This window comes from Rhipicephalus microplus, chromosome X (assembly GCF_043290135.1).
Source record: "Rhipicephalus microplus isolate Deutch F79 chromosome X, USDA_Rmic, whole genome shotgun sequence".
NCBI classification, from domain to species: domain Eukaryota; kingdom Metazoa; phylum Arthropoda; class Arachnida; order Ixodida; family Ixodidae; genus Rhipicephalus; species Rhipicephalus microplus.
Window position 1 is genome coordinate 227,893,392 of NC_134710.1, and position 18,068 is coordinate 227,911,459.

The 18,068-nt window shown below is 42.8% G+C and overlaps 1 protein-coding gene across 1 annotated transcript in view; it reads right to left on the reverse strand.

Moving 5' to 3' along the window:
- The window catches only part of LOC119187447 (uncharacterized), a 176,597-nt gene that overhangs the window by 79,075 nt on the left and 79,454 nt on the right, over window positions 1-18,068 (reverse strand). Inside the window, exon 3 of the mRNA XM_037435559.2 lies at window positions 17,201-17,367. Within this exon, the coding sequence (XP_037291456.1) occupies window positions 17,201-17,367 (167 nt within the window). The remainder of the gene's footprint in view (window positions 1-17,200; window positions 17,368-18,068) is intronic.

Sequence of the window (18,068 nt, forward strand, 5' to 3'; positions counted from 1 at the left end):
CAGTTGGCATCGTTGCGCAAATGCAAACTGGTTATATAAACATCTGCAACTCTTCAACATATGCCTGTGCGTGCGACTTTTGTGCATATATTTAGCGTCATTTTACAACTTGTAACTCAATAAAAATATTGTAACACGGTCACCTTTTCTCCGCATGCTTCGCATAACTTCGATTTCCAAGGTACGTGGGATCTCCCGGGTTTTTTGTGGGAAACTCTACGGTCGGTGCAGTACGCCGTTACGCGATGATTTGGTTTGGTGACGATGCACTACGTGTCCTGCCTTTAGCGTTGTGTTGGCATGACAACTCGTCGACAGAGTTGTGCTGCTTCCACATGCACCAACGGCATTTCTCGGCCACCGACAGCTTCGAGTGCAATAGGCCTGGCTAATAACAAAACTGCTGCGATAAACGGCACAGAAAGGCAATAACGTCGACGGGAGAAAGTAGCACTGTGAGCGATTTGGTGTAGCGAGGAAGGCGCCAGTGGTGAACGCTTTCCCCGCTCACTGCTGAAGCTACGAAGCTCTGCCTCTCACGTTCCTGTAGCGCTGTGTTATATACGCATTAGGCAACGCGTCGGCTACCCTATTACTGGGGAGCGCACACGTAGGCGTTTGCCTTGTCAGATGGCGATGCTTTCAACCAGTGCATAGTGACTGTCAGTGTTCATTACGTTTTTGCTGATGCTATGTTCGCGTGACATTCATCCTATGCTGTGTCTAGGTGTATGTTAACTACTTCAGCTACCACCAGGTTCAAGCCTATAGATTATGGACGTTAATCGTCGGGATGGAGGTATGCAACTAAGCATCAACGCGAGTACATACACTTACAACGCTTCTATAGCTGCCAAATGCCTGTAGACATTCTGGATGCTTTTTATACATCAAAGCACAACAATCGACTAGTCCCGTGAAGAGACGGTTCACTTTCTTATAATACTGATTTCAATGACAAAAAAATCAACCATGTGCTGTTTCCTTTTCTTCCCTTTTCCCCCTATCTCTATTTATTCCTTTCTCTCACTGGCTACTTCTTTCTCTCTATCTCTATTTATTTCTGTCCCTTTGTTTGTCTCGCTCTCACTCCCAGTTTTTTATCTTGTGTTTTGCTTTCTATCTTTCTTTATCTCTGTCAACTTGTTTCTCTGTCTGTGAATGCTTTGTACTTCTTTACGTTTATTTCTATTCTTGTTTCTCCTTCTACCTCTCCATACGTGTTTCCTTACCTATTCGAATTATGGCATCCCACAACAGAGAGATTGGTACAGCAGCAGAGCGCAACCTGCGTGTGGGTTCCGGGAGTGAAGCAGGAGATCAAGAGGACGAAGAGCGAGCACGCCAAAGGAGAAATTGCGTTGCACATTCTAGGCGCAGCTGTGCCACATTCTTGACAACATGATATGCGCCTTTCATGAGGATGATAGGTTTTGCCAAAATCTCGCAGGGAGCCTCAAGTCAGACAGCTGAGCTGTTAGAAACGCCAATCCAGCTGTATAGCTACAATAAAACAGAATATAAAAGTAATAACGGAGCATGCGCTGTAAAACGCAAAAGCATGTGATACTTGACTGAAACGATAAACGTTGTATATTCGCAATCACGGCATTATTTATGAAAAATCCTGCTTTATCGTATGTACATTCTCGAATTCATGTGTTCATGTGGCTATGTGTCCTAGTCTTTTCTTGTGTGTCTATTTGTTTGTACCACGCTGGTCTAGATCGAGAGAAAAAAAGCTGTTGCTGCAAGTTCTTCGAAAGCGGCGATCCATCATCGCGTTCTTGCGCGAAGTGCACGTCGGAAAGGAGAGTAAACCGTTTTTTATAAAGCGGGATTTGTCCCCGGAGAAGAAGAGGAAAGTACGAGCTACATTTTCCCACCATCAACGATGTTGGGCAACGATGAGATGAGAAAGAAAAACTTTTTCGTATCGAACACGCGAATTTTATACCGTAGAACACCACCGCCACTTTTTTTTTCTTTCTTTAAAGCCAAGGAATTTATTCTTCGAACACGTCGACCAAGTTTCTATTGAGGCCCCAAGTTCGCAAACACCTGTCATTCTGCAGAATGGCTTGTCAGAAAATATTCCAGCCAAACATGTTGCTGGGTGAATAAGTGGCGCAGGCGACAAGCCAATGTCGAACAACATTGTACGAACGAAATGCTGCGATTTGACGCAGTATGTTGGCGCAAAGATAGTACCCTTATGGCTTTCTACTGCGGTTTGAATTCGCTGCCTCCGCAGTCAAGCAAGTGCGCAGTGCAGTTTTAAAGACGATAGTCTTTCTTGGAGACCTTCGACGCCAATATTTTGATCTATATATCTGTCTGTCTTTCTGTCTCTCTGTACACTTGTCTGTTTGTCCGCGGTAACGATTCCCCTAAAGGCACCAAACGGCACCTGAAACGGCCAAACCCACCCGCAGCGCCCACTAATATTGCTCAAGTTTTAGCGTTCACACTTGTGCGACTGTCAATTAAAAAGCAATTATTGTTCATACCTTAGGCACCATAACAACACGCCGGTGTTTTGTATGCGTGCCTTTATACTATAGAGAAGGAACACAAGAGTAATTCTAAGAACCGTAGCGTTTATCGCGCTGCGCTGACAGTGTAACGCGATGCTCAAGAAGGCAAGTGTTTCCAACTCTTTTCTAAGACGACACGGTGGTGGCACCTGCCGGTCGCTTTGCGTTCTACTCCATATCGCTTCCGAGACAGGCGCGCATCTTTCTCTGCGGCCGCTCACGCCTTCCTTCGTTTTCGAAGATAACTGCCAGATGGCGCTCGTGCCTAACGTGCCTTGATGTGCTGGTTGTCCTTCGGTGTACGGATCTAGACTCTCTCACGCAGCACTTCTAGAATATGATTTACCAGTTTTGTGGCGCAGAACATGAAATAAACGTTTTGTTCACTCTCTTCTCACGCAAGACAATCGTCTTTCGACGATAGTTGCCGTGAAAATGAAGATACGGGGCCATTTTTTACATCTCCGTGCTGACATCTTGGCCTTTTTTTTTTCGCAAATTGTCATTGAGCTATTGACCCCCAGGCTTCGTGAAGTGCCAAGCCAGCACCACAGTTTGCCAGTACTTTTGAAGAAGGAGAGGCAGAATAATTTTTTAAACTCAATAATGGAAATGTTACATAGCCACATGGTGTACAGAAAGAGGTCCCATATAATTATGCTGCAAAGCGATCCCTCTGTGCTAAGAAAAAAAGCGAATAAAGTAAAAGTAGCTCGTTTACGGAATCAAATTTTGAAAAAGTAACGCTTGACAACAATTGAACTATAAAAGATCATATCGAAGTGTCATCGTCATATCAAACATCAAACGAAAGAATTACATCAGGTTAAAGCAAATGAAAATGCACCAAACAACTTCAAACAGTGACATGTAATAATTTAGAAAGATAGTCCAACTCAAAAATAGCTGAACTAACAATTTTTTGAAGAGTCAACAAATAAGTGGTTTTTGGTAATACGGGCATATTCTCCGTATTTTTGAAGTTAATTGCACTGCAGTCACCCGTAATAGAAAGTAATTGTGAATAATGAACGTTGTCAGCCAATTGGAAATACCACTTACAGAAAAACCTTTAGAAATTCCACGCCATATTAGAAGTGGCCTGGGATGTTTTGCTCACTACGACGACTGAGTTTCCAACATGACGGCCTTTAAATTTCCGCCCCATTAGGCTCACGAATGTTGCTGTCGTCATCGACAACACACAACGACGACGTTTGTCACCATCAAGGCTATTCGTGATACCCATGTAGCATTGAAATTGCCACAACATGATAAAAAGAGCACAGTTTTCCAACTGGTACACTGGCATTTGAATCCACGACAGTTTTACAATGTGCTTTTGGGTAATTAGAGTGAAAACCACTCTGTTCTCGCTCAGCAACGTTTCTGGACAATTAATGCAATGTGCCCAGTAGCACACAGACCATGAAATTCATGGCGTCTGTAAATGCATTTCAGTGGCTAGAGCGGAGATATCGATTAATTAACAAGGTTTACCTTTTTGTAGCAACACGACGGTGGCTTTTCGAGGAGAAGTAATGAACGCGCATATGCGCCAGCAGGAAAATTCAGTAACGGGTGGCATCATGACTGAAGGGCGAAATTGACGAAAGTTTTCTGTTCGCAGCAGCGGTCGTTAATTGATGAGACGTCAACGCTAATGAATTTACGACTTAGTATCTCCTCATAGTAACAGCCAAAACGTAACACAGCTCTTTTCATTCACGGCAGAGGGGCCGAATCCACGTAGCTTTCTCCTGGTAAGAGACGTTTGACAATGGCTTCCTTCGCCAATAGCACGTCTTAAACTGCTATAGCTGGCATCTGCTCTCATAAGCACCCGTGGTGCGAGAGCGTTTTAGTCATTGCGTAATTACTCTTGATTATTTCGAAAGAAGAACAACCAGTAGTAAGTAATAACACCAATCATAAAACATTTTTTAAGGAATACAAATTCGTTATACAGAACTCTTAAGTTCCACTAATATCGTATGACGCTGAAGTGGCTGTTAACAAAAACCTTGTTAATTTTAGGGCAGTTGTCTATAGTACGAAGTTGCAGTCAGCGAGACTTCATCGCTTACCTCAAATTACTTGCTACTTACGAGATTTCTAAAGATTTATTATGTCACAGAATAACACGGACAGTTCTGATTTGAGTATTTCGACAAAACGACTGTTCTGATGTCAGTATTTAGACGTTAATCAACGATATATTGCTAATTTGTCACTTTAGAGTCATTTAACGTGTGTCAAAGCGTTCCAACATTGACGAAGGGTTCGTATGCAAAAACGATAGGAGTCTTATTGTCATAGGATTTTTATTGAAAGCCTGTATTGCCTCTATGATATAGCCAACCAATCGTAAGCTAAAGTTACAATCAATATCTTATGTAAATTTATCCCATTAGGCTTAAGCAAGAACACACTTTTATGTATAAATTAATGCGTATATTTCGCAGTGTACGCCCAGTGCTTATGAGGCATGTAATATCAATGGGTTATATGGTACTTAGTGAAGACACTGTCGTCAGTCTCTTCTCTTGCTGGCTAATTATGACCCCAATGCCGTATTTATTTTCTTCTTGGATCAGTTTTATTTTCACCGTATGTACTGTTGCCTTGGACATTTTTGTTTGTAATTTAATTACTCGTTACTTTTAATTATATTGCCTAACTTAATGAAGAAAATGGTGTTTTGGAATAATTGTTCTTAGCAAAAATTGCTGCCGCTTTCAATGATGAAGGGAGCCACCAGCCAACGGCAAAAAAATTGTTACGAACGGAATTCTCTGTACTCGGCTCAGGGGTTCTTATTGCTAAAGAACACTCTATATATCTATAACCTAATATCCATCGCACAGTAGTAATAATACTATCAGCATCAGCAATTCAACACTGCCATGATAAAATTTACTTGGAAGGTCGCGTAGTGTTATAGCATATCATCATCGTCAGCCTGGCTACACCCACTGCAGGGCAAAGGCCTCTCCCATGATCCGCCAATGAACCCGGTCTTGTAGTTTCCGTTGCCATGCGAACTTTTTATACCTTTCGTTATACCTGCGAACTTTTTAATCTCATAATCCCACCTAACTTTCTGTCTACCTTTCCAGCGTTTGCCTTCTCTTGCCTTCTCTGGGAATCCACTCAGATACCCTTAATGACCAGCGGTTATCTTGCCTACGTGCTACGTGCCCAGCCTATGTCCTTTTCTTCTTCTTGATTTCAACTTTATAATATCTTTAACCCCTCTTTGACCCACTATGCTCTCTTCTTGCCTCTTAAGGTTACACCTATAATTTTCCTTTCCGTCACTTACTGCATCGTTCTCTATTTAAGGGGAACCTTCTTTGTGAGCCTCGAGGTTTCTGCTCCATAGGTAAGTACTGGCAGTATGTAGCTGTTATATACCTTCCTCTTGAGGGTTACCTGCAGATTACCATTCATAATTTGAGTATGCTTGCCAAATGTGATTCACCCCATACTTATTCTTCTAGTTATTCTACTTTCATAGTTCGGCTTCATGGTTACTACCTGTCCGAAGTAGACATATTCCTTTATAACTTCCAGCGTCTCTCCACCTATCGCAAAGTGCTAAAAAGGGGTTATGGGATATATGACGCTGCAGCTTTATAGACATGCGCTAATTGCCTAGAAAAGCAGAGATATTAATTAATGACGTTGAATACTGATGCACATGACGCAATAGTTCTGTATACATACTGCACGGAGTACAAGCCTTCATGGCAGCTCGATTGATGTAATTTTCTGATCATATAGCCTACTGAAAAATGCGAAATTGATTCCTGTATCTTGCAAAATGATCGAAAATAAACTCGGGTAACGACACGAAAGGGGCCTTGAGCCAAACAAGAATCGTACGGGTAGAGAGGGAGAGGGAAGGGCATGTGAAATAACCAGGATCGCTTCTTGATCATAGCATTGTAAGGCGGAGAAGGATCGCAAAGAACGAAGATGAACTCAAAAGCTTCTCTTGAGTAGAGATACACCGTTTCCACTTACTCGGCGAAGGAAGCACGTATATTCAAAATTATTATTTTTACGCATGGTAGCTTTATTGCGTGCTAGAGTGCGAAGAAGGGATTTTTAGCTTGATAAGTTCCGTAAGCATGAAGCCGCTATTCGTTTTTATGGCCCAGCCACAGCACTTCGGGCGGAAAAGAGGAGTGCAGAATCGGTATTGGTTCTTTTTTCTTTTTTTTTTTCACTTACGCTTGCAGGCACTTACAGATTACATCGGGGTGCCTGTAAATATTAAAACAGCATGTTTCAGCTTAATACTCCACGCGATAAGGGAATAAACACTTGTTTGGGGAGGTCTTTTAAACACACCTGCGCAAACAAAATGTGCAAGTAACAGTAGGACTAAAAATCTGCAATACATCATACCTGCGCCAATTCCCAAACACGTTGGCTACAGGAGGACAGAAAAAAGTATTTTATCTGGAAATTTTCAAATTGTCGTTTACATTTATCATCAGTCGTTGCAAATTTAGGATTGTTTATTTAATGCAGGATTCAGAATATAAAAAAATGAGAAAGATGAGGATGACAATTTCGCCGTGGGAAATTTGTGCAAGTTTACAAAAATGCGGCAAGTTTTGAGCCTCTATACAGTCAGTTGTTTCGTTAAAATATTATGTAAGACTTACCAAGGGCACATTTGACAGAAACAAAAAAAAAAAACACTTGGATGCAGTTTTGTTAGTGGGTCTTCATTAGACAGTCGCTTTTATTTTATTTTTCATCACTATATTAGGTTGCAAAAACATCCAGTTCAGCAAGATAAATATTGTTGTTTTAATACGCCGTTCTTGCAAGATGTCGAACATGTACAGTTATACGCTATACGCGGGAAAGAGGGAACAAGTTACTGCCATCCATGTTTGTTGATGTGGGTGTGCGTGAATGTGTGTAGTTCCCCATCGCAGTCAGCTTGTGTATGCTATGACACTGAGAGAAGCGGCCACATTGGCGCACGCCTCTGCTGAGCTTCGTGTTGCGATCCGCGCAAGTCGGTGGTTCAGGTGCGGCGAAGAATTTGTCAGGAATGCCTTCCTCTATCAAACAGAGCTCACTGGCAAACTTGGCTGCCTGCGGTGGCATGCGCAACAGTTCCGGAATGCGAGAGGCAGTGGCGATCGCGAGTGGCGCGTCGAGCTTCCTTGGGAGTTGTCGCGCGCGTTGGCCGCCAGAGGGCGCGCATTCCGATGGCCACGCGCGCGTGCTGCCGTAGTCGCTGTTGCCTTCTGTCTCCTCGCGTTTCCCCGCAGTACACACTCGCGCATACCGTGTTGCTTTGTTGCCGCCGTTAGTGGAGAAACACCGTTAGCGCAATGAACGTTGTCGCTACGGATGCGGGCAAAGACTGCTGCAGGGGTATCTCATGCGGGAAATTCGGCACAGGGAAAACAAACTATTCCGTGACCTGGCGACAGTCATCGTGTCCAACTGCCGACTTCTTTTGGTCCGGCACGTCATTAGAGAAGGAGACAAAAAATTGGTGCCCGGTATACGCACCTAAGGACAGTTTGTTTGGCGTGTATAGCCGCATCTATTATGAGAATGTGTGGCTCTGCCTCTGAGTAAACATGCAATGGTCATCCGCTAACGGCTTAACAAACAATAAAGGATATAGAAAAGTACACGATGAAAGGAAGCGAGGAATTGTAGTTACGGGAAATGTGCACCCGAGCTTCACATCTTGTACAGTTGTGTTCTTTCGAATGCCTAGCCGTTTGTAGCCTGCATAATACAACCCAAATCTCCGGGTTTACCAAGCAGTAAAGGTGAAACGGAGACTCGAGGTGTTGGTTCTGTTGTGAAATGGCCATGCTAACGAAAAAGCGTATTCATGTCTTAGGCATCCCGTATAGCTTTTGCTTGATTTTGTAATTTTCAAAAATCAAGCAGCCAGGAAATACTTCATTCAGTGCCTTATCCGTGTGCAATTTGAATTTATATTTACGAACAGAAAATAAAAGCCCTGCATAGTGATGACGGCATTCTTTTCCGTGTGTGAAACAGTGACGATAAAACTTGCACACGCACGCACGCACACACACACACACACACACACACACACACACACACACACACACACACATACACACACACACACACACACACGTTTCTCTTGGTAAGCGTTTTAGCTGGGCGTTTAGTGATCTATTTGTGTAACAAATACATCAAAAGTGTTGTGGCTCAGGTTAGTTGGTTATTCATGAACTTAGCTTGTATTAGCACGGCACATATGAAAAGAAAAAGATGGAAAGATGACAGGGACGTATAGAAAGGTAGGCGCTAGAAACAAAGACGACTAGAAAGGTAGAAAGTAGAGCCTACCTTTCTAGACGTTTCTGTCGTCTTTCCACCTTTTTCTTTTCATATGTGCCGCGCTAATACAAGCTAAGTTTATGAGTAACCAACTCACCGGAGCCAGAACACTTTTGATCTATTTGTTTCGCTCCATCCTAAAATAACGCGCATACTCACGCACACGCTGAAATGCTTGCTCAGTGTATTTACACCACAGAAGGCTTAGCATACATCCTGTTATCGAGCTTTTGTTCTTGTGCGATGCTGCGGTACGAAGTAGAACTTGTGAGAGCGGTTTCGCTGGGGACAGACTAAAGCGGCTACGCTCAAGCGTCTTTCGGCTTTTTCTAGTTTGGGCCCCCACGCGTGCCTTAAAGTAATGGCTCCAAGATTTCTTTTTTGTATACATAGTAGGACAACAGAAACCGCGTTATCAAGAGCAAAGTTGGCGAAAACATCTAAACCTAGTTATGCGCAGTGCCCTGTCTCACTTTATAGGAAGCCTTTGTCCAACTATGCTGTTTTTTAATTGAAATTGCACGTAAACCCGTCTCTCCTCTCGTATATATATATATATATATATAAAAGGGGACACAACTTACCAGTTGTCTTCGGTTTATTTCCAACAGATTTGACCAGTGGACCAGTCTTCTTCATGGTTTGTGATTAAGGACTTATTCGCCGGTCAACACCGTTGGAAATAAAACTGAAACAACCGCCAACCGCTAAGTTGTGTTTCTTGTCTACCAATATAAATAAATAAATAAATAAATATATATATATAAATATATATATATATATATATATATATATATATATATATATATATATATATATATATATATATATATATATATATATATATATATATATATATATATATATATATCTATATATATATATATATATATATATATATATATATATATATATATATATATATATATATATATATATATATATATATATATATATATATATATATATATATATATATATATATATGATACGAAGCATTTGAGAGGCTTTTAGAGGATGACTTTGAAGCTCGTCTTTCTTCTACGATATGAATTGCGCAGCAGAGCGCCCCGAGGCGCCTTTGGAAGACAAGCGGTTGCTCCTTTCAGTTCCAGATCCGCTTTGGTAATCCTTGAGAACACGTCAGGGTCTGTAAGCTCATAAGCCTCCCGCGGCTAGCTTTTCGGCAGATCGTGTATACAGCGCGCGATGTTTTTTCTGCGTGTCACTGTTGCATCGGCTCGGCACGTTTTCGATGTAGAGCGTCGCGCGGCTTGCTGGACGGCTTTAAGTGTTTGCACATATGCTGTCCTCTTTCGATGTTCTGTTCATTCTGCTCTCAGTGATCCTCCCCTGTTGTACGCTCGGTGGGAAGAGTGCTGCGGTCGTAATGCCATTTCCTTCTATGATACCTACTCTACCCCCCCATCTTTGCGCATCTCTTTTTGTTAACGCGCGGAGGGCAGTTCAGGACAATGACCACGTGTGTCTCTTCGGAAAGCGGCATAAACTGCCGTGCAGCCCCATTGGCTTTGTGTGCCCGGTTGGTCGATTCAAGATTATTCGCCCGTTTTTTCTCTGCCTGTGCACGTTTCTCGCGCGAGCTTGTTGCGTCTCCGTCCTGCTCGATTCACTCGTTTGGCCACTCGGGGCAGCTTCTATCCCGTTTATATAAACTCCGTTCCGGGTGTTTGCTCTCGGCTCTTCACTCGCAGCAGCAGTTGAAATAGTGAACGCTACAGTGAACGCTATAAAAGTGAACCAGCTTTCCGTTATAGTCGAAGTAGAAAAACTAATGAAAAAAAATCCACTGTTTCCTCTGGAACTTACAAGAGCTCTTCTATTCTTATTATAGTGATCTTAAATACTTCACAAACAAAATGCAATCGCGAAGACATCGGTATCTTGCTGAGGTAATATCAAAGCTATATGCAAAGAAGGCGTCTTGCTACCTCAATGTCTCTCGTTTGGCTCATCAGACGGAAAGTGAATCTTAGTGACGTGCGAATGCAGGTGCGTAGTGCGCACTACTCGCACAACTACACTATTTCCCTTTCATCTATCGAATATATATATATATATATATATATATATATATATATATATATATATATATATATATATATATATATATATATATATATATATATGTATATATATATATATATATATATATATATAATTACAGAGAGAGAAAGAATAGAACAGAGAGGACAGAATGTATAAAACGGAATAAAGAAAGCAACAAAAGGCAAAGGGCGACTCATTTTGGTTTTCATTGCCGCTTCAATACGCGCAAGCTGGCCGTTGAATAATAAAAGCATTACCCCCAATACCAGGACTCGGCACCTTTGCGATTGCGGAGAGATGGAAGGGGGCAGCAGCTGCTTTTCTTTTGTGCTGGCGTTAATCGGTCCCGCTATAATCTTCTTCAGAAGTGAATCAGGCGGAGAGAGAGGTGAATTCAATGCAAATTCGCTTTTCCAGGCCACAAAAGTCCGCATGCACCACTAATGGTAACGAAAGCGGGCGCTTTCTCCTCCGGGGCTGAATAGTGCCGACGGGCTTTACTCACTACTGCATGGTAAGTGAGACAGAAAGAGGGGAACAGTACAAACTAAACGTCCGGTGAGAACAATGGCAGCAGAGCTGGGGGAAGTGCGCAATGAGCAGGACCGTAATCGGCTTTTATATGGAGCTACAGTAAGCGGACAAAGCGGAAATGAACTCGCATCTTCCGTTCACAGTATGCAGACTCAATTCCACGGGAATGTGACAACCTTTCTTGGGAAACTGAATATCTGCACGAAGGAGTTCGGGAGGCCGGGGCAGTGAAGAAAACAATGAATGACTGAGTAGAAGAGTGCTCGGCTTTGACGAATTTCAAACGCTTATGACCTAAAGCTGCCACTCCGAACAGTGAATTGTAACTTGTTCGGAACATAAAGATTATGAAGCATGACGCTCCAAAGTCAGAGTGACTTTCTTTTGAAAAAGCGACTTTTTACGCAATTCCCAAGAGACATCAGGGAAAACAAACGAGACAAAAAACAAACGATCGAACTGAACAACAGAAAATAAAGTGAAACAAATGCGAGGCTCCATCGTATTATCGTGCATCCGACTTTCGTGTGACAATGTGAGTTACAGTGGGACTTACTCAGCGTTTATTCTCTATATTTAACTTACTTCTGACGTTAACGCTCCATGTTTTGATGTAAGCGCATAATGTCTGCCAACGAACGCAGCGAATGCGTGTGCATTCACGCAGCGTTAATGCAAGTGCATGAATGCAGCGCATGCATTTACGCACTCGAGTCGTTCGTATATAGGCTATTTCATGGGTATGTTTCATTGACGCCACGTTGGCCGGTTAGCCTAGCCGTTTCGTATCTTGAACAGTGCTACGTTTAAACGGTCGGGTCATTGCATTCGACTTTTCCTGGCCTTATCAATTCACTTCACGATATACAGAATACGAAAACATTCGTTTAAAACCGTTCCGAAGTGGCGGCGCACATGTCTTTTGTTAAATCGCCTATACAAGCACTCGCACATGACTACTCTATTGTCGCTCTTTGCCGGTTTACTCCGGTTTTATAGTCACCTCTGCAAGCACACATCGTATAGCATGCATTGTTCCAGCCACTTCTGTCCTTTATGTGTCCCTATTCTACGGCCCTCCTCCGTTCCCTTCAATCAATCTGGCAATTGTCCACGTTGCGCAATACATCCGGTGCACCGTATACATAGATGGCCACTTCTTTACTGTTTACCTCGTCGACATGTAGACGCATGTGATTCTTTCCATTAGCTCCCAGCTCTTTCTCATAGCCTCCTCCGCTCGTAAAGCTGCCAATCCACGGAAAACAATATCGCTCCGTACATGCAACTCGCGCAAAATATCCTGAAGGGCCCTTTAGCCACTATTGAAAATATGAATAATGAGCGCGTTATCCTCTCCTGACGTTTCCCGTCTTTGCAGTCCAATTTTGAAAGCCAGCTGTTTGTTCACGTGACATCAGGGTGAATTAAGCGCTCTATTGGTCAGTATAGGAGATGTACCCGTTGTGAATTTTCGCCTACCTTGCATGCTTTGCCATGCAGTCGCATGTTTGGTCTGTCTGGTCTCACTGCGTCACTATCGTGCGCGATAAACTGATTTCACTTCGTTTGCTGCGTTTGCGACTGCGCAAGCGGAAATAGAAGTGTGTAATCTCAGAGCGTGAAATCCATACTGGCTTCAAGCAAGGGCTGAAATTCCACGTGTTTTTTGAGGACCCAATTCAAATTGTGCAAATATCCCCACTAATGGCTGGTCCACTGAAAATAATTATTTTCAGTGGACCAGCGATGAGTATTGATATTTGCCCAATTTCGCCAGCTCAGCGTTTTTGCTTGCTAACAAATGAAATAACCTCGCGTATGAAGCTTCTCTGAAAAAAAAATCCTACATAAAAATGCAGTGCGGCAACTGCTGAGTACAATGCGTTTGCTGAAACATATATGAAGTGTCTGAAGGCTTACTTGTGGTCAAATTTAGTTCGAAGTGACCCACCACGCAGTGCCTCTTGTAATGGTACCAGGGTATTGGCGTGTGATAACTTGAAACGCATGCCCCTCAGATAGAAAGTTTGATGTGACCATACGCGAATATTGATAGCACCTATCTGGACACACATTTTTTTATTTACTCACAAGGTGTGTGATGGGCTACTATATTCAAAGTTCTGTGCCACATCGGACATGTGCTAATAAGTGAAACAGTCTAATGTCTTGCACTCGGTAAGCTTGTTTGTAATAAGAAAGTTCGCGAATGTTTGAAAAATGCAAGCACTATGCACATGTGCGATGTAGTGCTAATCATAAATAGTGGAACCTTCAAAGAAGCGTCATAAAACCAGTAAGCCCATGGTCACCTTTGATGACCATGGGCCTGCTGTTTTGCAGAGGGAAAGCGCGTTCGATGTGTGTCCAGTAAACTGAACTTCTGTTCGCGTCGCTCTAAGCGTGTTACGTGCTTGAGAGAGTCTTGGCCGCATTAACATGTCGTATATCACCGCAGTGAATTCTGAACAAAAAAAAATTATTCATTTAATACCCATGGCTGTTTAATTGGGTCATTATAAAGAGTGGAGTAGGTGTCTTAAGCGTTCAGCGGGGAGACGAAAAAGAAGATTAAAGTTTCGCTGCAAGGTCTAGCAAGGAATGGAATAGCAACGAATTGTAATGTTATGCGAAGCGATGCTATCAGTTAACTCTTTTAGACTCTGACCTGGCGAAACTCTTCAAACCACTGGTGTGAGGGAACATAGCCGCTTCAGGTGCAGTCTGTTACGTCAACACGAAGGAGAAGCACACAGTAAGGCCATGAGCCGTCTATTATTATGTGCCGAGATGCGCGCGCGCCATGAACGCGCTTTTTTTTTCGTTTTATGAAAGTTGACAGTTACTGCTTGGGTTACGCAGCCTCCACCACCGGAACCATTTCACAATTCTTCGCACAGCCCCAGAGATAGCTGGTGCGTTTCGTCTTCACTTGAGACACGCCCGTCTGCGCACTGTCAATCTTGTTCCATATAGGTTCCACTTAAAGCTGTCGTAAACATACGTTAACATCAATAGGCGGAGGTGTTATATAAACCAGTGAATGTACTACGGCGACGGCTTTTATAAAAGTAACATACTGTGAGAGAGTTGCTTTTCATGCGGGCCGCATGGAAATTCTGTCGGGATGTAACACGCTACCATGTGCCCAACAAGGCAATGCATGTCGACTGACACAGTTAAGGTTGAGCCCTGTACTTCCACTCACTACTAACTCTCCACTTGCGACTTTAACGAAAATGCTTCCGTTCACTTGCTGCTTATGAGGAGCTGTAAATTACGAGCAGAGTCTGGCAATACTGGTCTCGAAGGTTCGGCGAAATTTTAATATAGGGACAGGGGCAACCGCTAAGGGCGCCCGTGCCTATATACGGCGGAGCATCAGAGTGGCCGCGACGCTGCAATTGTACGGCATCCGGCGGAGCTGTGCAAAAATTATTAAATGTAGCCGTGAAGGTTGAATACGCCATCCGAGTGATGTTACCTTCTAGAAAACTCGGGGAAGCTCTAATAAAGGGAATTTAGCGTCAAATGAGGCCTTGAAGCTTGAAATTTGACGGCATGCTGATTCCACTGTAAGATATGCTACCGCTGTAAAAGCATGCATGCTTCTTTGTTTTTCTGAAACACTTAGTGAAATTTTGTCGACAGTTCTTCAACAATTCTGGTGGTTCTTACTGCGTTGCGCAACTTCAGTGGTTGCGACGTTTGACAGCGCATGCATATCTAACCTTTTAGGCTATATATACATTCCGTGTTTCTATGCTGAGATATATATCTTTAAAGTTGCCTTGTATTTAATATATCAAAAGCCATTTCGGATGAATAAGTGGTTTGGATTTAGAAAGTGATGAGGATCGCGCAATACTTCATACGACTTCTGCATTGTTTTCATGTTTTTTTTGTTCAGTTGATTTATCAGTACGGTGCCGTAGCGCGTTCTAAGTTCGGTAGGCCAAGTAATGTAGTTTTACAGTTCTTAACTCTGCTGTGCAGTTTACTCTTACTGTGTTTTACATGTATTTCTTTATTGTTTTCTCTGTTACATCAAAAGCCTTACATGCCTCCTCAAACGTCAAAATTTATGGGCTGCGTCCCGTACCAGCGGTATCAACGTGTGACGCAAAACGTTATCTTCTCGTGCTCAAGACGCATTGATATCGAAAATTGACTTTTCACGCTTCTACAGCTTCCGCAAGTTTTGTACAGAATTTTGGTGCAACCTCTCTTGCGCCGTCATCCTATGGCAAGCTTCTACTGATAGCGCTGAAGTGTCTGTTCCAAGCAAGGGATGTGTACACGTTGAATTTTTCAATCTGTGAGAAGCTGAATGCAGCTCCGCCTGTTCGGCATATCACCTCAATACTTTTGGTCATCTTAGTTTCTGTATAAATGAAAATGGTGAGCATTTCGCTCATCAGGCTTCCGTATTACCTACTGGCATAGAACGAGAACTGGCATAAAACGAGGTAGAGGTGGCCGGTATGCTCATCTTCGTTGAATGTGTCATTATTCATTGCAGCTATGACAAAACTGCTCATGTACAGTGTCAATGCAGCCTCAACAGTCTAAGCTTACGGTTCCCGGTACGCTTGCTAGGCGGACGAGCTCTGCGTCGTTTTGCACCATGTATACAAATACGACGTGAGGCCGTAAAAAATCTTCGGCCCCGCGTCGGCAGAAGTTCCCGAACGTCGCGTGGTGACCTCACAACAACACCTCCTATTAGTCACTAATCCAGCCCAACGATGTCCCTCTCATGTCACTCTCAAGTCACTCTCAAGTCCAAAGACAGCGGTTTCCTATGTGTTCGATAGTAGATCGGAAGCGGTCTGCATCACAGACAAGTGAAACATCTCCTGGAAGGCCATTACAGGCCATTCCATATTATAAGCAAGCAACATGCCTTGATTTTGAACAGCGTGCCAAATTTTTACTCAGAATATTTGAATAACACTTCTTTTTTTTTTCTTTTTTGCGTGATCCTTTAACATGTTGTGTGTAGTAAATGTACAGTGTGGTATGTTAGCAGTTCCAAGACATTACAGCTGTATAGAAATTTGAGTTTTGCTCCGGTACAAGTTCCCCGATATTCTGCAGATACAAAAGCAAAGTCGAGTCAGTCACTCGATACCTTCACGACAGAGTCAGAGAAACCGCTCGTAAGAGGAAGCAAAACAAGGAACAAGAAGAGCGCTGTAGGCAAACCACAAAGGGACAGTTCACTGTTTGGCTCCGTTTCGCCGGTTACACACGTATCGCACCTACAAACGAGTGGAGGTCGTTTGATGTCTTTCGTGGCGACAACGAAGCAGTGGCGTTGAAGCGAAAGTTTCTAAAAGAAACGCATTGGTCTTTTCTGCAGAATTCTTCACTTATTTTTTTCGTAATAATATATATATATATATATATATATATATATATATATATATATATATATATATATATATATATATATATATATATATATATATATATATATATATATATATATATATATATATATATATATATACAGCGACGTTAGAACTTGTAGGTGCCGAGATTAGGCACGTGGCTCTGGACGCTATACGCGAAATTGATGCGTGCTTCAAACACTTGTGCCCGAGCACGCACTTTCTGGCGTCCAGAAGCCTAGTGCACGTAATCCTGAAGCGCGTGCGCAGAATGAGACTCCAGAATGGGGGACTAACCTTGAAGAGGGCGTAGCGGTGGACGATATTCCGCTCCGCCTTGGAGGCCTCGTACCGTTCGTGCAGCTTGATCAGGGCACACTTGACCGTCTGATAAGACTCGCTGACCTTCTGTTCGGCCATGAAGAGTCTTTCACTCGTCTGGACCGCGCCTTCGCGGGTGTGGTCTGCAAGACGGCGGTATCCATTCGTGAATATCAAAGAGTTCGAGAAACTCTGCGGGAGACTTTGTGACAATATCACCGGAAAAATAAAGGTGACGTGAAATCAGCGAGCTTGTAAACATAAATTTGAGTGATATTTACACTGGAATCGAGGTGGGTTTTTTTTGTATTCATGCATGTTGCTGCTCGAAGTCACGGTTAACTGTGGTTAAGCGTAATTCAGATATAACGTATTAGTGCGACGTAGAACGTGGCAAACAAACAATAATCTGAGCCCTGCATATGATAAGGCAATTTCGTCTGCAACTGTGTTGTACTGCTGCGCGAGCATGGTGTTTTGTTACGCGTCGCATTGTTGTAAGTGCTAGGAATTGCTAGTGAGACAAAGTATACCTCCTTGTGGATAAATGAATGGTAAAACGTGTTCTGTGGTGTGAACGGATTGAGAGAAATAGTGTCTTTTCGAAGGCCCTAGTGAGTTCCGTGGCGCGATGCATGCATAAAGTGCATTCGGTGCCTTTTACACCTCACAAGTGTGCAACCACTGCGTAAGCTTCTTAACGAGAAAGCAGGCTATACACATTCAATTCGTAACACTGCGCGTAATTTGCAAACCTTCTACATGCCTATTTTAGACCTCGTTTTGCCTGAAAGTATTATAAAAGTGCCTGTTATAGGTCTTATACGTAACGATTCCTTCCAAT